Genomic DNA, 24,435 nt, shown 5'->3' on the forward strand with positions numbered 1-24,435 from the left:
CTTTGACCCAGGAGGACCTGCAATTCATTAACCTGATGTTGTATTCTCTTTAATGTTGATCAGAATACTGTTTTATTATTGTTTTCATATGTTAATGTTGAGTGAGTTGAAAGGGCTAACCACAGCCTAAATCCCGTGTGGAGACCGCATCAATGGGGATCCAGGGAAGGACCCCATGATTTGGTCTGGTGGGGGCTGTCATGATCTGGGCTGTGCCACCAGAGGCCTACTAGGCCCAGGGAGCCTGGCTAGCAGTAGGTGAGGCTGGGCCTACAACTCCCAGAAGCCCCTGAGAGGTTTTGGAGCCAAAATTGACCAATAGGAAAGAAGAGGGCTGGGGAACAAAAGGGCTGGTGTCAGAGCAAAGGCTGTTCTTTCTTCCAGAGGGCAGAGCCAGAAGGAAGGCTGCTGCAGGAAGAAACCCTCATCCTGAGGGAAGGGTGAGTAGTCTAGTGTCACTTGGAATAGTGAGCTAGGGACAGTATATATTTAGACGCGTTAGGGCATTTGATTTCTTTTCTTTTCACCCAGTTACTATTATTATTCTGCACCTTGTTGTTTGACCTCCTACCAAATAAACCTTTTACTTGTTGTACTCTGCCTGGTCATCACGCCTATTATTCGGCCAAAAGGGAGGTCTAAAGGTCTTGGGAGGGTACTCTGGGCCTTCTCAAGGGAGCCTGGAACCAGAGTGGTGGCAGCATCACCTTTTATTAGAAAGGCAGTTAAAAACAAATAAGGGCCCAATGAAAGCCTCGTTGAAAAGTTCAAGTGGCCTGAACACAAGAGCCAATACATATGACCTGACGCATTTCTGCCCTATTGGGGGCCTTCTTCAGAGGTCAAACAGTTTGAGGCACACGTTACAATGTTACATATTACAATAAGATGACCAACAAGTTAATACTGGACCAAGAAAAGGAAAGCTGTAGAAAAAAGGAAAAAGAAAATTGAATATGAATAATCAAATATTTTTTAACTTACAGTGTAGTAAAAATGGCTATACTACTTACTTAAGCAGCAAGATCTATAGACACAAGACAAAGATGTTTGTGAGGCTTCTAAAGATGAGAGTCACGTGTCTGGTGCAAAATGCACAGCTGCAGAATTAGAAATCTAAAAAATAAAGTATATTTTAAAAGCTAGTGCAGTAAATAAAAGCCAATATAATAGCTGGAATTTAAAAAATCAATAATGTAAAAACTACCTTCCAATTCTGGTCCAAAAAGCACCTGTGTGGCTATCTTAGTCAAAGCTAGAGTGTCCTCAAGCAGATAGCAGTGCTATTGAGTAGGTGTGGTTAACCTTTATAGTTTGGTGCTGGATGATGCAATCCTAGTAAAATGCTTAGTCATGGCTGCTGCAATCCCAAAGGAATGCTTAGTCATGGTTACACACAGGCCCTCCAGCAGTGTGGCAGCAGACATAGACATTGAATACATATACACATCAGATCAATTTAACACAGGAACCGCAAAACAAAACACCATACTGTCATAAATTCACACTGCACACCAGTCCGCCTGTTCATTCAAGCCCAAGGGAGTTAAAGATGTGAGAGCATGAATCCAAAATAGTTCTCTGGCCTTCAGACGTTCAATAAGCTGGAAGTTAACAGCCCCGACTTGTTGCAATGCCAAGAAGCAAAGGTCTCTGTTGCTGTGACTGGCTGTTGTAAAATGATTCACCAATGGAGCATTCTTCCTTTTCAGATGGATGCAGCTTCTGTGCTCCCCTATCCTGGTCTTAATTGGTCTAGACGTGTACCCCACATAGATAAGATCACATTTACATACAATTGCATATATGAGGTTCCTTGAATTGCAGTTAAAAATGCTTTAATGGAGTACTTTCTTTGCTTAAGAAAGTCATAGCAAAAATCTGTGCAAAGCATCAGGCCACAAACTGAACACCCCCCCACGGGTCAACTGGAAGTAGACAGCAGTGGAGCTGGTCTATGTGTCTATGGATAACTTGACCATCGTCGGTCAATACCTCGTAGGACAAAGGCCCCGTAACTCTGATGACTTTGGCAGGAACCCAGGCAGGACCACTAGGAAAGTTCCTTGCGTAGAAAGAGTTGCTGGGGGGAAATCCTCTGGATGCTTCCTGGTTCTCTGTTGCCTGGCGATGCTCAGGGGCTCGATCTGGGTGCAGTCTGTCCAGTCAAGTGGTTAGGCCAAAAATCCGGTGGCCAAAAAGGAAGGCTGCGAGTCTATGGTCCCAGTCTCCATGGATGATCCATCAGAGTGACTCCTTCATGGTCCGCACCATCCTCTCTGCTTGTCCATTGGTGGCTGGGTGGAAGAGAGTGGAGCGGATGTGCCGGATGAGATAGTGGCCCATAAATTCTTGGAATTCCCCCGAGGTGAAGGCTGTCCCGTTGTCTGTCACTACCGTGTTGGGCAGGCCGTGTGTGCTGAAGATACATCTGAAGCCCCAGATCACTGTTTTGGAGGAGGTGGAGGCGACAGGCACTACCTGCAGCGACTTGGTGTACAAGTCAACCAAAATGAAGAATATCTGCCCCTGGAAAGGGCCAGCAAAGTCCAAGTGTACTCAGGATCACGGGTTGTGGGTGGACTCCCACTGCTGCACTAGTGCCCTGGGTGGTTCAGGTTGGGTTTCTTGGCAGGCCTGGCAGCGCTTGACCCAGGCCTCTATCTCGCTATCCATGCCTGGCCACCACATGTAACTGCGGGCCAGTGCTTTCATCCACACAATTCCGGGATGCGTCTCGTACATAGCCGATAGCACTTGCTGGAGCAAAGGAGCAGGCACCACCACCCGGCTCCCCCACAGTAGGCAACCCTTGTGGGCTGATTCATTGATAGCGTAGCCTGTTTTTCAAAATCAGAATAGAGGCTACAGTTCCTCCTAATCCTCAGCATCTGAGAAAAAGGCAGGTTCTTTAGATGCGGTGGATGAAAACTATCACTAGCCAAAAAAAGAATTAGCATCTGTAGGTTTCCTATAAGTGCTGGTCTCAATTTTATTCCCCACCCTTTTAATGTTGACATCTAAAAAATTAATCTCACTACTATCATAATTCATTTCAAATTTGATGCTTTTGTGCAAGCCATTAATGAACTGCTTAAATGCCAATAAAAGTTGTACGGGACGTCTCCAAATCAAAAAGATATCCAAAAAGCATTTATAATAATGATGTTATCCGCATAGATATTAACATTGAGGATGAACTGATTTTCAGATATGCTCATAAATAGGTTAGCTAGTTCTGATACAAACGTGCATCCCATTGTGGTATCAGAGATTTACCAAAAAAATTTTTTTTTAAATTGGAAGTAATTTCTTTTTAGGCACAATTCTACTATATGGCATAAAAAGGCAGTGGGAGGAGTTTGAGCATTCTCCCTCATGTCTAATGTAGTTTGAAGTACCTCTAAGATCTCATCATGAGGAATGTTGGCTCATAATGACACCACATCAAGTGTGACAAACAGCATGTCCTCAAATTCCATCTGGGTCACCTCTACATGCCCCCCAAAATCCATAGTATCTTTTAGGTAAGTGTTAATTTTTTGAATAAAAGGTTTTTAAAAATCATCCAAATAGCTAGCCAGTGGTTCTAAAATGGAGCCACACCCTGAGAATATGGGCCTCCCAGGGACTGGCGACATTCTCTTATGTATTTTAGGTAAGAGGTAGAACTGAGGAGTCTTGTTTTCTTCCCCACCCCCTTTTAAAGTTTATCAGTTTTACACAAATTATAACAATTTACACATAGGTCATTTCTATACAATTGAGTCTAAATTTTCCATACCTTATTGATCCAATTATACAACCGAACCCATTTTACATAGAAAATATTGTCATCCTTCCCTTGAAGTATTAAACTTAACTTGTCCATTTCTGCTATTTCTAATATCTTGCAAACTACTTCTCTGGTGGGGAGTTCTTCTTGCTTCCAGTATTTGGCTAGTAAGATTCTAGCAGTTGTTATGACATATGTTTGAGTTTAAACAGTGTATTTATAATAATTTATGTGATTTTATCTTATTGCATTGAGATTTTACTTGTTGTAAGCCGCCCTGAGCCAGCCTAGGCCGGGAGGGCGGGATAAAAATTGAAAAAACAAACAAACAAACAAACAAATTAATTAAAAAGTATTTATCGTTCTGCTTATAACAATCCGGGATCACATTTAGCAACACTATTTCAGGAGAAAAAACCATATTTATATTCGTTATTTCTGATATTAATTTCTGTATCATCTTCCAGTATTTATGTACTCTACCACAATACCACCACATGTGGAAAAAAGTTCCCACATTTATTTTACACTTCCAACAGTTTCTAGATATTGAGGGGTTTTCCCCCTGACGATCTGGGCCACGCCCCCAACGTGAGCAACGTGGAAGGCACAGATTGCTGCTTGGGGTGAGGTGGAAGGGACCAGAACTACCTCTAGTCACTTTGTGTAGGAGTCCACTAATATGAAGAAAATCTGCCCCTGAAAGGGGCCCGCAAAGTCTATGTGTAACTGGGACCATGGTCGTTGGGTGGACTCCCACTGTCTTTTTTTTTTAACCCCCCATAGGGGATTTTTTTAATTTGCATTTTCTAAAAACTACAATGAAAAAATAGGAAGGGGATCTACAATCTAAGGGAGAAAGTAAAGCAAACCCACTAAAACCCCAAGAGATGGTGATCATACATAATGCTTTTAAAATTAGCTTCTAGCTTAAAATTCGATTACAGTTCATTGTATGTGGTCAATCATGATCTTCATCCTGTAATCAAAACAATATAAATCGCCTACGCATTTGACTTAATAAAGAACAATACAAGAAACAATTAGTACTCATCTAAAGTACTCTAGAAAAAATAACTCAGTATCTATCCTTTTTCTTTCTTAACTAATAAGTTTTTTGGGGGGGCTGCAGCTCCAAGATTTGAGTCTGAGTCCTCATCGGAAGACGCCACTTCTCCGTCTTCATTGCTCTCCTTGGTGCTGTCATCTTTCTTCTTGTCTTCTTCACCTGCTGGACAATTATAACGTTGCAAAAACTCCATTGCCTTTTCTGTAGTGTTGATTTTTTCTTTCTTATCCTTAAATTTGAAGATTATGACTTCGGGCAAATTCCATCTGTAGGATATGTTATTTTTCTGTAAGTATGATACTAAGTCTCTATATTTCTTCCTTTTCTTCCTTATTTTAAATGGAATGTCCTTCATGATTTTAATTTCTTTGTCTTTAATCTTCAAGGTAGTTTCACCTGTAGCTTTAAGGATTTGATCCCTCACTTGTCTTCTGGAGAATCTCACCATCACTTCCCTGGGCAGATTATTCCTTCTTGTATATTCAAAATAGTATCTATAGATCGTATCTATTTCATTTTGAAGTGTATCCGCTTTAATATCTGCTACCGGGGCAATAGCATCATACATGATCTGCTTCAGATCCTCCTCTTTCTCTTGAGAAACTCCTTGAAATCTTAGAACATAGCTTGCTCTTTCCATTTGTAGCTGCAACAAATGAGACTTGTCAGCTAGCCTCTTTTTTCCCATCACCTGCAGTTGTTTTTTCAGCTTCTTGGTATTGGCATCCACTTCTTTAAGCTCTCCATTTTTTTCACAGTCTCATTAAGTTGTGCTTGTTGTGCATCCAGCTTTTGGTGCAATGCCGTGACTTGTTCCAGCAGGGGTCGCAATGCCTCAGTCAGCATCCTTTGGAGATCAGCAGTTGTGTCCTGTCTAGGGGCAGAACTCGCAGGGCTGGCACTTCCAGAAGGAGGTCTCAGTTTTGACTGCTTGTCCTTCTCCTCCTTCTTGAGAGGCGCCATGTTTCAGATTGTTTACTTTTGTTTAAAGTTACTAAAGTCTCTATAAACCTTCGAAAAGTCGGGTAAGTTCTTGTATGTCCTTTTTTTCAGTTCGCCTTGTTTCTCTAGCCCGCCTCCCCTTTAATTTACTGCCAAAAGTTCATTTGTTTTCTTGTCGGGAGAGAGTTCCCTCCCCCCCTCTGCTTCTAAAGGGGAGGCTTTCAGCTAGTTTTCAGGCATTTTCACTTAGACTTTTGACTCACAGTTCAATTATGGGATCACTTTAACAGAGAATTCTGCTGGATCACCAAGCGCTTGTTCCAGTGTGCTGCTCTTAGTCCCATTCAGGAGCTCTGCGGGGTGACCTTCGGGGCACCAGAATGCCTCGATCCACCAGCTGCCTGCCTGGGGGAGAAGCGCACTTAATCCCCATGGCTAGAAGCTCATTCGCAGAGCTCCTGGGGAGCGTGGACAATTGTGCCCCCTCCATACTGCAAGCTCACGGACCGCTTCTTTGGGAGCAACCGAGGACCACGGCCACCATCAGAAGCACCAAAACCGGAAGTCGACCGACTCCCACTGTCTTGTCGGTGCTCAGGGCAGTTCCGGACGGGTCTCCTGGCAGCGCTTAACACAGTCCTCAATTTTGCTGTCCATGCCAGGCCACCAGACATAGCTGCGGGCCAGTGCCTTCATCCGTACGATACCCAGATGTGTTTCGTGTAGTGCCGCAAGAACTTGTTGGCACAATGGAGCTGGCACCACGACCCGGCTTCCCCATAGCAGGCACCCCTTGTGGGCGGACAGTTCGTCCCGGCGGGAGGAAAACACCATGAATTCTGGGCCCAAGTCGCCAGTGGGCCATCCCCTCCTCACCCAGTCCAAAATGTGGGAGGGGACGTGGTCCCTGGCAGTGTGGCAGAACACGTCCGACACCTGGAGATGGTGGTTGAGAAGGTCCTCCAAAAGCAGGATCTGGTGGGCCGGAGCGGGGTCCGGGTCACAGGAGGGCAGCTGCATGTCTCATCGACTTCCCAGGGTGGTGGTGCAGGGCATACTGGTAGCCCACCAGGAAGATGGACCAGCACCCTGGGGGACAACATCTGCGGAGTTTGGCGGTCTGGGGTCAGCATGCTTAGTAGGGGTTTATGATCTGTCACGATGGTGAAGGGCCGCCCGTAGAGGTAACTGTGGAATTATTTCACTCCTGCCACAATTGCCAGGGCCTCCTTATCGATCTGCGCGTAGTTGCGCTCAGCCGAGGATAAGGTGCGTGAGTAATAGGCCACGGGAACCTCTCTGCCGTCAGGAAGCTGGTGACCGAGGATGGCTTCCACCCTGTACGGGGATGTGTCGCAGGCAAGGACGATGGGAAGCGCCTCGTCGAAGTGCACCGGGACCGCGTTTGAGGTGAGCAGCTCCTTGACGGCACGGAACGCAGCAGCCTGCTTCTGGCCTCAGACCCAGGGGGCCTGTTTGTCAAGTAGCCGGTGCAGTGGCTTCGCGATTGCAGCTTTATGGGGCAGGAACAAGTTATAAAAATTCAGCAGGCCCAGGAAGGCTTGGAGCTCCTGCTTGGATGTAGGGGTCAGAGTGTTGACAATGGCGCAGACCTTGTTGGCGGCAGGATGGATGCCCCATGCATCGACGGCGAACCCCAGGAACTCAATCCGCAGAACCCCCAGGAGACACTTTTCTCTCTTTACTTTGAAGCCGGCATCATGGAACCTTTGCAGGATGCATGGAGATGGATGGCAAAATCCTCGTCCGAGGGGGCAGCAATTATAACATCATCGAAAAATGGCTGGACCCCGGGAATTCCTTTAAGGAGAGAGTACATTAGATTTTGGAAGATTTCCGGGCTGACACTGACCCTGAACTGCAGTCGCCGAACCCGGAACGTGCCCCTATGCATCACAATCGTCTGGGCCTCGGCAGTACATCGTCAACCAGAAGCTGCCAGTATGCCTGTGCCAAGTCCAGTTTCCTGAAGACCTTGGCTCCTGCTAGGGATGCCAGGACGTGGCTGACTACTGGGACATGAAACCTCCCCACCCTTTGATGGCCACCTTGTTTTTTTGGAAGTCCCTGAGGGTAAAGCCAGCAGGCTTAAGCCCCACCCCCTGGGGACAGAGCCTCCGGAGAGTCTCTTCCAAAATTATAGAGGTGGAGGAACCGGTGTTCAGTTCCATCTCACAAGGCGCTCCCTCTATAAGCACAGCCACTTTTATTTTCTGGGGGGTGTCCCAGGGCAAGTTCAGTACCTCGTACTGGCGGATGGCAGTTGTGTTTAGCTCTGTGGACTCCTGGTGGGCTGTTGTGTGTCTCCGGTTGCCTTTGGAGCGACAGGCGCATGCCATGTGGCAATGTGCTGTTACCAGGGTTAACTCCTTATGGCTGACGAGCTTGCGGCATAGCTTTGGTTCCTGGATACACATGACAAGCCGGTTGAGCAGGGTCTCGTCAAGGTTTAAGAACCCACAGTGGAGGGCTAGCCGGTGAAGGTCGTTGGCCACCTCATTGGGCTTCTGTTGGCGCAAAAAGAAGTCCACGCGGCACGCCATCTTGGTGGGCTGGGGTGCGAAGTGGTCGGTGAGCACCTTCAGGAGGTCCTCGTAAGGGGTCACTTCCAGGGTGTTGGGTGCGACAAGACCCTGGACCAGCCAAAGGGTGGCAATTCCACATCTGCTGAGCAGCAGGGCCTTTTTCTTGTCGGCATTGATGATGCCCTAGAATAAGATGAAATATTTCAGGCATTCCACCCAGGTCTCCCACAGCTCTGGGTGTGCAGGGTTGAATTTGGGCAGATGTCCTGATGCGGCAGCCATGGTCTTAGGAGCGGTGTGAGGCATGGGGCTTGGAAGCTCGTTGCGTGGTGTGGTGCTGTTGTGAGCAGGCCCGCCCATCAGGATACCACCTTCGTCGTCAGTGAAATATACTGGGTTCAACACGCGTTAGTGATCAGCTCATGCTTTATTGTGATAACAGCTCAACTAAAGACAAACTAGCAGGACTGGAGCCCTGCTTAAATTCGTACCCAACACCACACCCCCCACACACACCCTACCCAGGATAGGTTATTTACAGAGGCACTCCTAGGCCATAGGTTTGTCCCAGGTTCCTAGCAGTCTATTGTTCGGTAACCCCAAGCTGGGTCTATTGGGGTTAGGCTCAGTACTCAACGAAGACTGTGAGAGAAGGCAGGTAGTGAAGTAGAGGGGGGCAAGACTGAAACAAATGGAGGAGAGAGAGAGGAAAACAGAAGAGGGAGCAAGGGGGAGAGAAGAAAACTGTGAGAGAAGGGAGAAGAAGGAAGAGAGAGAAAGAGACAGGAAGACTGTGAGAGAAGGGGTGGGAAAGGGAGGAAAAGAGAGAGATTGAGAAAGGGGATGGGAGAAAGGCAAGGAAACAAAGGTGGGAGATGGGAAGACCCCTCCCCTGTGAATCCCCACTTTTGCAGTTATGATTTATCTTAAAAAGATGCTGGGGGATCTGCAATCTCTGTCTTATCTAGTTTGACCCTTAGATAATCCAAAGAAGCAAGCAAGACTTCCCAATAAAATAAAACCCTCAAAAAGAGTGAGTTCATGTTCCTGCATCTTTGTAATCACTTTGGAACGAGAAGGTTTCATGTGCTCATTATGGGACTCAGCACAAGAATCTGGTTTCAGAGGCATTTATGGAAAGGTAAATCTTTTAACTAATACAATTGGGGGGGCAAGATGCTCAGCTGTGCTGCGGGGGATATTCCCAACAGCAGAAGGAAGAGTACAGGTAGAGGTCATTTCAGGGGGGATCGCGGGGGATTGCAGTTCCCCCGGGTGAGGTGCAGGGGGTGGGGCACACGACGAAGCCCCACCCCTTCTTCCAACCGCCCCCTTCTTCCAGCTTCATTCTGCAGAAGAAGCAGGAGGGTAAGTTGGCGTCCTCCCCCTCTGCCTGGCCGAGGCCACTCCATGTGGCCTCTGCAAGAACTCTCAGCCCCATCCAGGAGCTTCCTCGAGGTAGCTGTGTTAGTCTGTTGCTGCAAAATAGTCCAAGAGTTCAAATAGCACCTTTAAGACTAACAAATAGCACCTTTAAGACTAACCTTTACAAGCGTTTGCGGACGATCTAGTTTATATCCTGGAAGACCCAAAATCGTCGATAAAAAATCTATTAAAAAGAATAAGAGAATACGGAGAAGTAGCGGGCCTGAAAGTGAATATAAATAAAACAAAATTGCTGACGAAGAATTGTAATAAAGAAGAGATAGATGAAATACAAAAGAATACTAATATAGAAATCGTCAAAAAAGTTAAATACTTAGGTATAAACATCACATGTAATAATAATAACTTATATGAAAATAACTATAAGGTCACTATGGAAGGCATCAAAAAAGACTTGTTAAGATGGCAAGATTTACAAATATCATTTATGGGAAGAATATCGACCATAAAAATGAATGTCTTGCCGCGCATATTATTCCTAGCGCAATGTATTCCAATACTTAAAAATAACAAGTTTTTTGACGAATTAAATAACCTGACAAGAAAATTCATATGGCAAGGGAAAAAGGCCAGAATAAAGTTGAAACTCCTGAGAGAGAGAAAAACTAGAAGTGGTCTCAGTCTCCCAGATTGGAACTTGTATTACCAGGCTGCTTCACTGGGATGGATAAGAGACTGGGTATTGCTGGAAGATAGAAGATTACTAAAACTAGAAGGCCACAATTTACACATTGTACTATGTGTGGTACGAAAAGGATAAAATATACAAAAAATTCTCAAATCATATAATAAGAGGCCCATTAATGAAAATATGGAAGAAAATAAAAGAAAAATATTACAAGAAAATTCCAAAGTGGGTATCCCCCTTGGAGGCCTTTATACTTCTGAATTTATTAGATGAGAATAAAATTAGAACATATCAAGCCTTAACAGATGATAAAAATCAACTAAAATCGTGGCAAGATCTCCAAGCAATGATCTTAAATCTTACGATCTGGGAAAAAAACCAATTAATCTCAAGATTTACAAAAGATTAAAAAATGGACTTTTATAATACAGAAACACAACTAGATAAGATATGGTTGAAAAATAAGGAAACATTGATTCAAAAAACGTATAATTTCCTATTAGAAGATGATTTATTGGAGGATTGGAAAAAACCAACAATGACTAAATGGGAAAGAGACCTAGGGCGGAATATAGAAAGGAAAGAATGGGGGAAAACATGAAAGTCAATTAACTTCTTGAGAGCAATATCCTATAGAGAAAATATAATAAAAATGATATATAGGTGGTACTGGACACCAGATAGGTTGCAAAAATGCTATACAAATGTCTCAGGAAATTGCTGGAGGTGCAAGCACAATATCGGAACGTATTTCCACATATGGTGGAAATGCAAAAAAATACAAAGTTTCTGGAAAATCACTAAACAGCTGATAAAAGAGATCACAGAGATAGATCTAGCGCTTACACCTGAAATCTTCTTGTTAAATATCACGCCTGATGGACTTAAATTTAATGAAAAATGTATTATTGTTTATTTAATCACAATGGCCAGGATAGCTATTGCAAAGAACTGGAAGTCAGACAGCTTGCCGAGCCAAGAAGTTTTGATAAGCACTTTTTATGAAGTAATTGAAATGGATAAATTAAATATGTTTTAGCGGGTAAAACAGAGGGACAATTTAAACAGAAATGGCAAAAAGCCATTAATTGGTATGAAGATAATGTGTGAGGTTAACCCCCAGTTGTATGTAATGGAAGAATTCTTTATGTATACTATTTTGGAAAAATTGAAAATAAAATTAATAATAAAAAAAGACTAAGACTAAGACTAACTGAGTGGTGGGTGTGGCCTTATGACACACTTACGGTGATGGCAGGGGGTGTGGCCTTATGACACACTTACGGTGATGTCAGGGGTGTGTGGCCTCATGACACACTTCTGGTGATGTCAGGGGGTGTGGCATATGCTAATGAGTTATGCTAATGAGTTCCCCCTAGCTCTTTTTCTACAAAACGACCCCTGAGTACAGGTGTCATCCTCAGCCAGAATTCTTTGGAGAGCTTAAGAGGAATTGAGGAGTCATTTTAATACTAGTATTTTCTTGTAAGGATAGTATTGATGCATGCCTACCCTGCCCTTCTACTCATCTGCAAACAGGAGACAGACATGCCATAATGAATGTGCTATTTTCAGTATCTCAAATATTTTTTGGAGTACAGATACAGCATATGTTTTGGGCACAACAATACTGACCAGGCAGATCTTCTTCATCTCTGAACTAACTGCATATTTGATTTTTCTCACTATAAAATGAAGCAGAATGTTTTCATTAACTGCAAGAACTTAAAGTTATAGTGTGGTTTAGAATACTGGTTTGTGGTTAAGGGAAAAAACCCTCAAATTGTTCAAACTGTGATTAGATCAAAGCCTTCCTAAACCAGGCAGTCTTCTGTCTTGGCTCTGCACATGAGGGGAGAAGTGAGAGAGTGCAAGAGACCAAGAATATACTAGGTTCTTATCTCCAAAACTGAAGTTAGTTTGTGACATCTGAATATGGTCCAAATTCAGACATGGGATAAGAGGACAAGTCCTCTTGTGGATCAAAAACTGGCTAATTAATAGGAAACAAGAGTGTGAATCTAAATGGGCAATTTTCACAGTGAAGGGTAGTAAGCAGTGGGGTACCGCAGGGATCAGTACTGGGTCTGATGCTTTTTAACTTGTTCATTAATGATTTGGAGTTGGGAGTAAGCAGTAAAGTGGCTAAATTTGCGGATGACATTAAATTATTCAGGGTGGTGAGAACCAGGGAGGATTGTGAGGCACTCCAAAGGGATCTGTCGAGGATGGGTATCAACATGGCAAATGGGGTTCAAAGTGGCCAAGTGCAAAGTGATGTACATTGGGGTCAAAAATCCTAACTATAAATACACATTGATGGGGTCCGAACTGGCAGAGACTGACCAAGAGAGAGATCTTGGAGTCATAGTAGATAACTCACTGAAAATGTTGAGGCAGTGTGCGACTGCAATTTTTAAAAAGGCCAACGTTATGCTGGGGATTATTAGGAAGGGAATTGAAAACAAATCAGCCAGTATCATAATGCCCCTGTATAAATCAATGGTGTGACCTCATTCGGAATACTGTGTACAATTCTGACCACCACACCTCAAAAAGGATATTATAGCATTAGAAAAAGTGCAGAAAAGGGCAACTCGAATGATAAAAGGGTTGGAACACTTTCCCTATGAAGAAAGGTTAAAGCACACTGGGCTCTTTAGCTTGGAGAAACAACGACTGAGGGGTGACATGATTGAGGTTTACAAGATTATGCATGGGATACAGTAAGTAGAGAAAGAAGTACTTTTCTCCCTTTCGCGCAATACAAGAACTTGTGGGCACTCAATGAAATTGCTAAGCAGTCAGGTTAGAACGGATAAAAGGAAGTACTTCTTCACCCAAAGAGTGACTAACACATGGAATTCACTGCCACAGGAGGTAGTGGTGGCTACAAGCATGGACGACCAAGAGGGAATTGGATAAACATATGGAGCAGAGGTCCATCAGTGGCTATTAGCCCCAAAGTATAGATAGGAACTCTTGGTCGGGGGCAAGTGATGCTGTGTATTCTTGGTGCTTGGGGGGGCAACAGTGGGAGGGCTTCTAGTGCCCTGGCCCCACTGGTGGACCTCCTGATGGCACCTGGTATTTTTGGTCACTGTGTGACAAAGTGTTGGACTGGATGGGCCATTGGCCTCATCCAACATTGGGTTCTCTTATGTTCTTATAATGTTTTCAAATTGCTATCAAATTGAGAGTCAGTTTGGTGTAGTGGTTAAGTGTGCGGACTCTAATCTGGGAGAACCGGGTTTGATTCTCCACTCCTCCACCTGCACCTGCTGATGTGACCTTGGGTCAGTCACAAGCTCTGGCACAGCTGTTCCTGAAAGAGCAGTTTGTGTCAGAGTTCTCTCAGCCTCACCCACCTCACAGGGGGTCTTGTTGTGGGGAAGGGAAAGGAGTTTGTAAGCCGCTCTGAGACTCCAAGTGAAAGGCGGGGCATAAATCCAATATCTTCTTATTATTATTATCCACAAAATTACGAGCTGAATATGTAGCATCTGTAAATCCAGGCTCCGTTGTGAACAGACATTGTAGTGTACAGATTCAGCTGTTCTGCTTCTGAGAATTTTAAATGTGGCACTCATGCACATAAAAGCAATGGCCAATGATGGCCAAGTGAATAATATCAAATAAGAATAGAATTTTAGATAATTATTTAAAGATAGATCTGGGTTAAACTATATTTTGACATTGTACAGCCTCTCCTATTAGTACAGCCTATACTATTCCACAATACATAAACAATAAAGCACATAGCATATAATTTATATAAGAACCACAAAACATTCTAAAACTAAGGTTGTCAATAAAGTTTAAATTTAGCTACAATAATGCATTCTTATTGATAAAATGGAATATCAAATGACAACACACTGTAGTTTTAACACATAAAACTAAAGTTTTAAGAAAAAAATAACTTATTTTTTGCTTTAATTTTTTGTGTTTAAATCAGCTCTCATCTTTCTTTATAGTCATAAAATCTACTAGATGTTTTACCCATGAAGGAAAGCAAGCTAAAAGAAAGTGGTTCTTGTTCAATCACTGAAGATGAATTTGTACAGAGCACCCTCGGCTCAGACAACAGTGAAAATTCCTTATGAAAAAGAACAAGGTCTACATGCACTCTTGGCTGCGAAGTGCTCTCAAATTAAATCAGTTTGAAGTGGTTTTCATTAAGATGGATTGAGTGTGGCATCGTGAGAAACACTTTATCAAATGTAGTGTTTTACTTAGTGATTAACTATATTCCAGTTGATGAAGCTCTCCAAATCCTTCGTAATCCCGCCACTCCAATAAACATTTAATGAGCATATAAGTTCAAAAAGCCTAGCAGAGGATTTAAACCTTCAATCTTGTTTTTATTTACTCTGCGAACTCAATTTCTCACTTCAAGTTAAGAATGCTATTGCTTGAAGCTCATCTGTTGCCCTGGTAAAATTAAGTGCCCTCCACAGTTCAAATTAAAATATATGGTTTCAGATTTCCATTTTTTCAATAGACAAAATATATAGTTTGGGAATTTTATAAAAAAGATGACTAGTTTGTAATAGCTATCCCTTATACAACCTTTCCTTTAGGAAAACAAGGTTTGAAAAAGCCAGCAAACAACAGCAATAAGGTAAAAGTTGTCCTAGAGCTGGTATTATTCAAGCAGTTACTTGACCCATTTAGTGGCTAATATGGGTTTATAAGAAAAGTAATTGGCAACTGAAGCTTTCCACTATATAATCTTCTTCCTAGAAACAAAGTAAGACAACAAGATAATTTTATGTTTGTTAATGAAGTATCTTCTTTGAGTAATTGGTTTTGAAGGTGTGCTTCTATTATGGAGATAAAAGGTGCATGTAAAACACTGGGAAGCTATTTCTACAATGTCATATTATATTAACTGTTGGAAGTATATACTCATTTTTCTGTGCTCTGGTGGAACATTTGAAATTGTATGCTAAGGTAACAATTATTTATGCATAGGTCATATCAGCAATGAATCCCATGCAAACAGGATCACAGTCTTTTCAAGCATTATGTTTAATAGAGTGAGAAAATTTCTCAAGTACATCAACCTCCATCAGGTCTATCATCAAGTACCTCAAATTATATGGAATGAAAGAAAAAAGGGAAATTCTAACTCTGAATTCCCGTTCTCAAAAGAGGTCATTTAAAAACCTTAAGGGTTGTCCTTCCTTCAGAAGCAGGTCCAGACTTTTCTCTATAGACAGGCTTCTCCTTACAGATCTTTGGCCCATAACATCAACACTATACTAAATCTATAATAGAAAGCCAGCTCTGAAGAATATCTGTGTGTGTGTAACTGAACCCAGGAGTCTCTGTCTTCCCACATATAGCCTGCTGTTCAGCAAAACAGGTCAATACCACTTTGAAATGACAGTGGCGGGTCATATGCCTTCCTTTCTAAAATTCACAACAAGAATTCCGGGGGGTTTGGCAGGAGAGGCTAGAGGGCACTTTAAAACCTTTGGGATATGAGCAATGCTCCCTCTAAGCTGTGGAGTCTTGTGAGCAAAAATTCAACTTTGTGAGCTACTGGCATTAAAGTTGTGAGCGAGCAATTTGGCTACTGCATACATTAGTTTGCTCTGGAGCCATCCTTCCTGTGCTGGGACAACAATGTGTGAGCCGGAGGCTAAAAAACTGTGAGCTAGCTCACACTAACTCAGCTTAGGGGAAACACTGGATATGAGAGACTCCTGGGATGACATAAATGATGCCTTTTTGATACAGGAAGTTCTGTCCAGATAAAACTGAAGAGCCCTCCAGACATCAACCTCATGACAATTCTGATCTTGTTGTTTAATCTCTAAATCATGTGACTGATGAAATAATCAAGAGGCCCCTTCTTCCCAGGGTAGAAACATACACAGGTTTACATTAGGAGATAGTACCTCTAGGGGTGGGCAAAAATTTTTTGGCATTTGTTCGGTTTGGGTCTATTGGACTGGGGAAAAGAATCAGTATTTCTGAAAAATCCCAGATCCCAATACCAGTATGGTATCTGAATCTGGGATTTTTCAGAAATCCCAAATTTTTCTGGTCCAATAGACCCAAGAAGAAAAATGCCATTTTTTTTAAAAAGCCAGCCTGACCCTGGGACTGGCTTGGCTTCTCCTGCAGCATGTTAGGAGAAACTGTCCCCTGGATCTGCATGTGGCGGGGAGGTCCCTCGCTGCCCCACGCAGACCTAACTGAAACAGCTTTTCCTGCAGTGTGGTTCAAACCGTGCCACAGGAGAAGCTGGCCCCTGGATCTGCATGTGGTGAGGAGGTCTCTTGCTTCCGCATGCAGACCTGGCTGGAACAGCTTTTCCGCAGTGTGGTTTAAAACGTGCCACAGGAGAAGCTGTCCCCTGGATCTGCATGTGGTGAGGAGGTCTCTCGCTGCTGCACGCAGACCTCGCTGGAACAGCTTTTCCTGCATTATGGTTTAAACCGTGCCACAGGAGAAGCTGGCCCCAGGATCTGCATGCAGCTGGGAGGTCTCTCACCACCACATGCAGACCTGGCTACAGGGCATCTCTTGCGGTATGATTTAAACGGTGCCACAGGAGAACCTGTCCCCAGGATCTGAGTGCAGTGGGGAGGTCTCTCGCCAACGTACGCAGACATTACTGGAAGGGCTTCTCCTGTGGCACGGTTCCTCTTGCAGTTTGGTTTAAACCAAGCTGCAAGAGGAGCCAGCCCCAGCCAAGGCAACATGGAGCTCTCAGCTCCTGCCACCCCAGTTGATCCTGTCTTGGAGCTCGATTTAAACTGAACTGCAAGAGAAGCCACCCCCAGCAGAGGCGGTATTGAGCTCTCAGCTCCCGCTACCCATTCAGTATAGCTAAATGTACCCGAATAAAAGCCAAATAATAATAATAATTCAGCTTTGTTCAGGCTCAGCTATACCAGTAACCAATCAGATCCCCTGATCTGTGATTGGCTGAAATAATACCTTACCAGTATTTTTTGGGTATTTTTTTGGCTAAATTTATGCCAAATGCACATCCTGATAGTACTCTCAGTTCTGAAAATCACCTAACTGATGTGATGGCTACTAGGAAAGGAGGTTTTTTGAGAGTCAAATAATTCAAGATAATTTTGGCCATGGGTTCAAAGTGTAGCCCCATTAAGGCTGGTGCTTACAAGTTAGTAGGGAAAAGGGAAGGAAGAAAAAGAAAGATAAATGAGGAAATAATTTTTAAAAGGAAATAAAAGAACTCATAGAAAAACCTATGCAAATAACAGCCTAGTAATGCTGACCTTTGTAGAGCTCAATTCAAACCCTGTTTCCTAGCTATGACTCATGTCTGTTTGGGGGGGGGAGTAGTCCCTCTACAGAGAGAAGTCTGTAATTCACAAAATGGCCCTGCCTCCTTCTTCTGTAGATTCTCAATTTATTTAAAATATTTCTGCTTCACCTGTCCAACTCTGTGTTTGAAAAGACTTACAATAAAATCAAACAATAAAATACCATCAGTAAATACTATAGTACTTAGCATAAAAAAGCCAATACAGTAAAAACTCTAAAGAAGAAACAGAAAATCGGCAAAGTGCTTGACCAAATAGCCAGGTTTTGGGCTGTCCCTGAAAGGTGATTAGGGAGGGGGACATAAGGGCATTCAATGGAATGGTATTCAAGAGAAGGGAAACAATAGCAGAAACGGTTTTCCCTTGTGGCAGCCCTCCTCACTTCACACAGAGGACCCTGCAGTGATTATTTCAGAGTTCAGGCTAGACAGTTTACATGACATTACACAAACATTCCTGATTCATTCCCGATTATAACTCAACAGGTGCTCCTTCCCAGGGATACCAGCCTCCAGGTGGGACCTGAGGATCCCCCAGAATTACAGCTCATCTCCAGACTATAGAAATCAGTTCCCATGGAGAAAATGTATGCTTTGGTGGGTGGATTCTGTGGCATTGTATCCCACGGAGATCCCTGTTCTCCCCAGGTTCCACCACCAAATCTCCAGAAGTTTCCCAAACTGGATCTGGCAACCCTACCCCCCATCCCCAACTGGTGGCCAGGGGAGACCTAGCAACCATGGAAGAACATCTGCTTTGCATGCAGAAAGTCCCAGATTCAGTCCCCAGAATCTCCAGGTAAAAGGATCACAGAATCATAGGATCAGGTAGTGTGTGACATGAAAGATCACTGCCTGAGATCCTGGAGAGCTGCTGCCAGTCTGAGTAGACAATACTGACCTTGATGTACCAATGGCCAGTTTTAGTATACTGCAGTTCATGTGTATGGTTTCAAAATTCCAGTACACAAATCCACAGTTTTCATATTTCATCCTCCTACCACTGCTACATTGGCACTAGGAAGAAGCTGATATCATAATACAGGAAAATTCCAGAGGGGACTACTTGGGGAATAGGAACTGGATAGAGCTGCCTAATCCTAAAGTTCAACGTAGAAGCCACCTTGCAGCACTACAAATGTGTAATAGGGAATAAGTGCAGCATATAGAGCTCGGGAAGGCAATTTTGTTTGGCTAGAGTGCCAGAAAAAGCAGAGTGTCTACTAGTGAAAACGGTGGTATGCCAGCAAACGAATGGGGGAAGGGAGAAACACTGGGAACAAACTGAGTCTCAGCAGCCACTGCCAGCACTTCAGGGGCAACCCTAGTCCTGTGTTTTGAGCAGAATGGTGTGGCTTGCCACAGTTTGGAACATATGCCAGGGGTTGCCTATGCCTAGTCCAGAAGGAATGTTATAGACAGCTTTCCTTTCATCTTAGCAGTGTAATTCTAAAAATGGACTTACATCTCTCGCTTTCCCATAGAAGGCCTCTTGAAAAGCAGCCTCTAATGAGCCGATAAAAAATACTGGATGGCAGTCGCCGTATCTGTTTGAATACCAAAATTTCCATTAAAATATCATTTGACTTCTTTCTAAAAACAATGCAGTCATGACATCCCAAATACAGCAATATTCAGAAGTTTTTTCTTGCAGCCTTTAAACACTCGATAGCTCAGCCAAGATAAGCATATGAATCTCCCACACACAGTAAGAACTTAAAAACAATTTAATTTTAAGCAGGATTTCTCAGTGAACAGGAGTACTGAAGAGAAGTGAATCCCAGTGAAAATTCACTCCTGAAGATGCTTGAGTCCTGTGCCAGCAGATCCTGCTGCAGCCACTGGTGAAAATAATCAACTCCTTCCTGGTTAAGAAGGCTCTCCTTAGGCCTTTTCAGGAGGCAGTTATTAGACCTCTTCTCAAAAAACCTTCATTGGCTAGGGATGAGGTGGCCAGTTACCTCCAATTTACCTCCATTCTTATTCACCCGCTTGCATATTCAGCCCTTCAGTGGTTTCACTCTTTTCTGTCTGACTGGACACAAAGAGTCTCCACTAGACATGCAGAATCCACTGGGTGGAATTTATCTTGTGGTTCTATTCCCTCATACATATGCTTTTTAATATACATATGCTTTTTAACATACATATATACCGTATATGAGGTCACTGAATGAAATTGTCCAGAGCTTTAGGGTTACGTGTCACCAATACGCAGGTGACACCCAGCTCTAAAAAAAATTATCCGAGCCTCCAGATGGGTCCATTTTGGTTCTGGACCAGTGCTTTGAGGCTGGGGTCAGGTGGCTAAGGCAAAATAAACTGAAGCTGAATCCAGACAAGACAGAGATAATGCTGGTCCAGAATGCTGATATTCTAGATGGACTAAATCCACTTGTTCTAAATGGAGTAATGTTGGATTTTTCAGAGCAGGTTAAGAGCCTGGGGGTGCTCGTGGACCCTGCGTTACTACTTGAAAAGCAGGTTGGCATGGTGGCCAGGGATGTCTTCTGTCAGCAGCATCTGATTCACCAACTTTCTTATTACCTGGACTCAGCTGATCTGGCCATGCTGATCCATGCTTCTGTAACCTCATAACTGGATTTTTGCAATGCACTATATGTGGGGCTGCCCTTGAAGACAACCTGGAACATACAAGTGGTCTGGAATGTGACAGCCCAACTGCTGTCCAGGGCTAGCCACCAGGAACATATATTGCCCATTTTGAAACAGCTTCACAGTCTGTTTCTGAATTCTATTCAAAGCATTGGTTATCACCTTTATGACCTTTAGAGCCCTTCACAACCTACAACCCACATATTTGAAGGGCCATCTCCTTCCATGTGTCTCTGTGTGTCAACTATCATCATCAGGCAGCCATCTGTTATCTTAACAGCACTTAGGGTGGCTCGTCTGGCATTGACCAGAGCCTGGGCCTTTTCTATCATGGTTCCAGCTCTGAAGAGGTGAGAGGGTCCCCTCCTTGGAGATATTCAGGAGTCACGGCAAGACTTGCCTGTTTGCCAAAGCATTGAGGGGTTTGAACAGCAGACATCTTTTAAGAGAGGGAGGGGGAGAAATTTGGGGCTTGTTACTTTATCTTTGTTTACAGCTAGGGATGTTTTAATTATTATTGTAAGCTACCTTAAACCAAGAGGGATAGGGGGATATAACTGTTTAAATAAAAGAAACTATATAATAAACCTTCTGAAAGTACTTTGCTCAAAAGCAGTATTGCCCATTTCATAAAAGTGCATGAAGATATGCACTAAAACATAGCTCCTTGAGGCTACTGGAAAAGGCTGAGTTGCACAGAATGCAGCAGGCACAAAATGCTGCAGCCAGGCTTCTGATGGGACTCCCTATACGGGGAGCACATCCAGCCTGTACTAAAGGCATTGCACTGGCTGCCAATAGCATACTGGACTCGTTTTAAGGTGCTGGTGCTTACCTTTAAAACCCTTTATGGTCAGGGGCTTAGATACCTGAGGGATTGCCTTTCCCCACGTGTTCTCCAGAGAGCACTGTGATCAGGGGCCCAGAACCAACTGGCCCTCCCTGGCTTCAAGGAGGCCAGGCTGGCCACAAGGCCAATGACGGAGGGGGGTTCATCTTCCTAGCCCCACTGCCGACATCCCTCGGGATGGGACGGGGGCTGGAAGGCCCACCAGGCTGAAGGATAGAGAGCCCTGCCCCCCTGGAATTTTCCAACAACAGCCTGAGCCAGCCACCTATAGGACAACTAAAGGAAGGTCTAGAAGCCAACTGTGAGAAGGGAGTATCGAATAATGGCTGCCATCGCTAAACTAACAATAGTGACTATTAGCACTTTATTATGTTGGATGGTTTAGATGGTTTTAGAATTGTTTTAACTGTAATTTATGTTTTAATGTAATTTATGTGTTTATTCTTAGGTAAGCTGACCTGAGCTGGCCTTGGTTGGGAGGGCGGGGTAGAAATTTGATTAAATAAATAAATGCTGATCTGGACCATGCTCCTCTCTTTCTGAATCCCTTCACTCTTTTAGGGTGTTACTTTTTCTTACATCAAAGAGTTCAATGGGTCTAGAGAACTGAAAAGGTCATACTACTTCCAGCATTCATCTGAAGACAGCTCTACCCATGTGCAGACTGCCATGTAGAGGAAAAGAGAGTTTGTACAGAATACAAACTCGGCCCCCTCCCAGCCCCCGTCCTATCCTGAGGGATGTCGGCAGTGGGGCTAGGAAGATGATTTTTTTTTAAATATATTTTTATTGAGAACATTTCAAAACCATAAGATACAATACTAAACGTTAACAATCATCCAAATCAGAGATCAAAAACACTATGTCCTGAACCCCATTGACACATACAACAGACAGTGGTCGAACAATGTACCTCCGTTAACCAACCTCGTCTTCTGGAAGCCAGTGATATTCACTTCCATCTTATCAGTTGTATAACATTATTTTATATTTTGCTTCCACTATGCTTACCCATTCGAAGTTGTCTAGTACTATCTTCCCCAAAATGGGATTCCAAATATTTAGAGGGTTATAGAACTCATGCTCGGTTTTTATTTCCGTATCATGTATTGAGATGTTTTCTAACATAAATATGTCCCAAACTTTATTGATCCATTGGGTTATAGTCGGAGCGTTTTTGCTTTTCCAGTTCTTGGCAATAGTTATTTTTGCTGCTTCTAACAACAGGTTAACTAATTTCTTTGTGTCTTCAGGTGGACGGATTTGCGGCCAGAGGTGGAGCAGCATCAACTCCGGCGATAAAGGTAAGTCTGTATTTAGTAGATTGTTGATACTGGTACCTATCTGTGACCAAAATTTCTGTATTACTTTACAGGACCACCAATTGTGGTAAAAATCTGCCTTTTGCCCACATTTCTTCCAGCAGTATGGAGATGTCGATGGATAAATATGGGATAGTTTAGCGGGAGTTAAATGCCACCTAGTAAGAATTTTCAGGTTCGATTCTTGTAATCCAAGGGTTCTAGACAGGGATTTTTGGGAGCGCCAAATTTCTTCCCACTGATCTTCCGATAATGTGTTTTCCAGATCCGCATTCCAAGCTCTTTGGTAGTTGTGTTGTTTGGGGGCTTGAGTGGAAACGACGATTTGTATAGTTTCGCTAGAAGTCCTTTTTTTGGAGGTGGTGAATCCAGAAGCTTTTCTAACCCCGTAAATTGCCCTTTACTCGTTGCATCGAACTCTGACGAGAAAATCAAATTCTGCACCTGTAGATATTCAAACCAATTTAACGACGTTTGATGCGTAGCCTCTATCTCACTTTTCAGACGCATTGCCCCGTTATGGACGACATCTTGTATTTTGTTTATTTTTTTAGCTCTCCACGTCTCAAAGGTGAGTGGTTGTTCCGCAGGTTTGAACCAGGATTGCCTCGTGAAGGTGCTGAGTAAGGAGTTTTTGGAAATTAATTTCGGTTTGACTTCATACCATGTTTTGAGTGCTGCTTTTGTGAATATATTTTTTAATTTGCTCTCGATGACTTTGTAGTTTTTGTGCCACATTAATTCCTGAAAGGAAGCCCCTTCGAGGTTGGATTCTTCAATGCTTCTCCAGTCTAGGATGTCTGTATCGTGATAATGGCGTATAGTGGATGCCATGATTGCTGCCTTTCGATAACTTTCTAGGTCGGGGATCGCTAAGCCTCCCTCTCTTCTTGGCGCTATCATGGTGCGATATGCTGTCCTTGCTGGTTTCTTGCTCCATACGAAAGAGTTGAGATCCTTTTGCCACTTTTTCACCATTTGTGCCGGAATGCTTAATGGCATTGTTCTAAACAGGTAGAGGTACTTCGGAAGTATGAATGATCTCGCTATTGCTATTCTGTCGAGCCATGACAGAGGTTTCGCGTTCCATTCGCTCATTGATTGCTTAACTTCTTTGTGTGTTTCCCCGTGGTTTAATTGAATGAGCTTCGTGAGGTCTAGTGGTATTTTTATCCCTAAATATTGAAAATGACCCTGAATCCAATGGTAGTGGAAAGTGGCTTTAATCTTTCTTTCTTCCAATAGACTAACCCGAATGGGATAGATCAAGGTCTTAGTTTGGTTCACCCTCAATCCTGAGACCTCGGCAAAATCGTTGAGCGATTTTTGAATCCCGGTTAAAGACTTGACCGGATTCTGGACATACAATACGACATCGTCAGCAAATAGACTGATCTTGTGTTGGACTTTGTCGATTTGAATGCCTTCAAAGTTTTTGTTAGATCTCAGCTCGCAAGCCAGGGGTTCGAGAGCCAGCACAAATAGGATGGGGGACAGGGGGCATCCCTGTCTGGTGCCTCTGAATAGGGTGAAGTCCTGTGATCGGTCACCGTTGACTAACAGCCGTGCCGTAGGTTTTTTATAAATAGCTTGAATCAAGCTTTTGAATGTTGGGCCAAAGTTCATACGATCAATCAATGCTTTCAGAAAGTGTATTTCGAGCGAATCAAAGGCCTTCTCGATGTCAATCGCCATCAAAGCCGAGCTTACCCTTGAGTTTTGTGTACAGTGTTGGATAACGTCCAAAGTTTTCCGGATGTTGTCCGCAATGTCCCTCGACGGGATGAAACCGGACTGATCTTTGTTGATGTAGTTTGCTACTATGGATTGTAGACGCGTTGCGATTGTGGCCGTGAAAATTTTATAGTCTATATTTAACAACGAGATCGGTCTATAAGACTTTGGATCCGTAACATCTTTGTCTCGTTT

The 24,435-nt window shown here is 43.4% G+C and overlaps 1 protein-coding gene across 1 annotated transcript in view; it reads right to left on the bottom strand.

Annotated features, from left to right (window-relative positions):
- LOC107118316 (FAS-associated factor 1) overlaps positions 1–24,435 on the bottom strand; it is a 207,026-nt gene that overhangs the window by 138,573 nt on the left and 44,018 nt on the right. Inside the window, exon 5 of the mRNA XM_015420620.1 lies at positions 19,184–19,265. Coding sequence (XP_015276106.1) covers positions 19,184–19,265 — 82 coding nt within the window. The remainder of the gene's footprint in view (positions 1–19,183; positions 19,266–24,435) is intronic.

The sequence above is a fragment of the Gekko japonicus genome, unplaced genomic scaffold, assembly GCF_001447785.1.
Source record: "Gekko japonicus isolate JY-2015 unplaced genomic scaffold, Gekko_japonicus_V1.1 scaffold1002, whole genome shotgun sequence".
NCBI lineage: Eukaryota > Metazoa > Chordata > Lepidosauria > Squamata > Gekkonidae > Gekko > Gekko japonicus.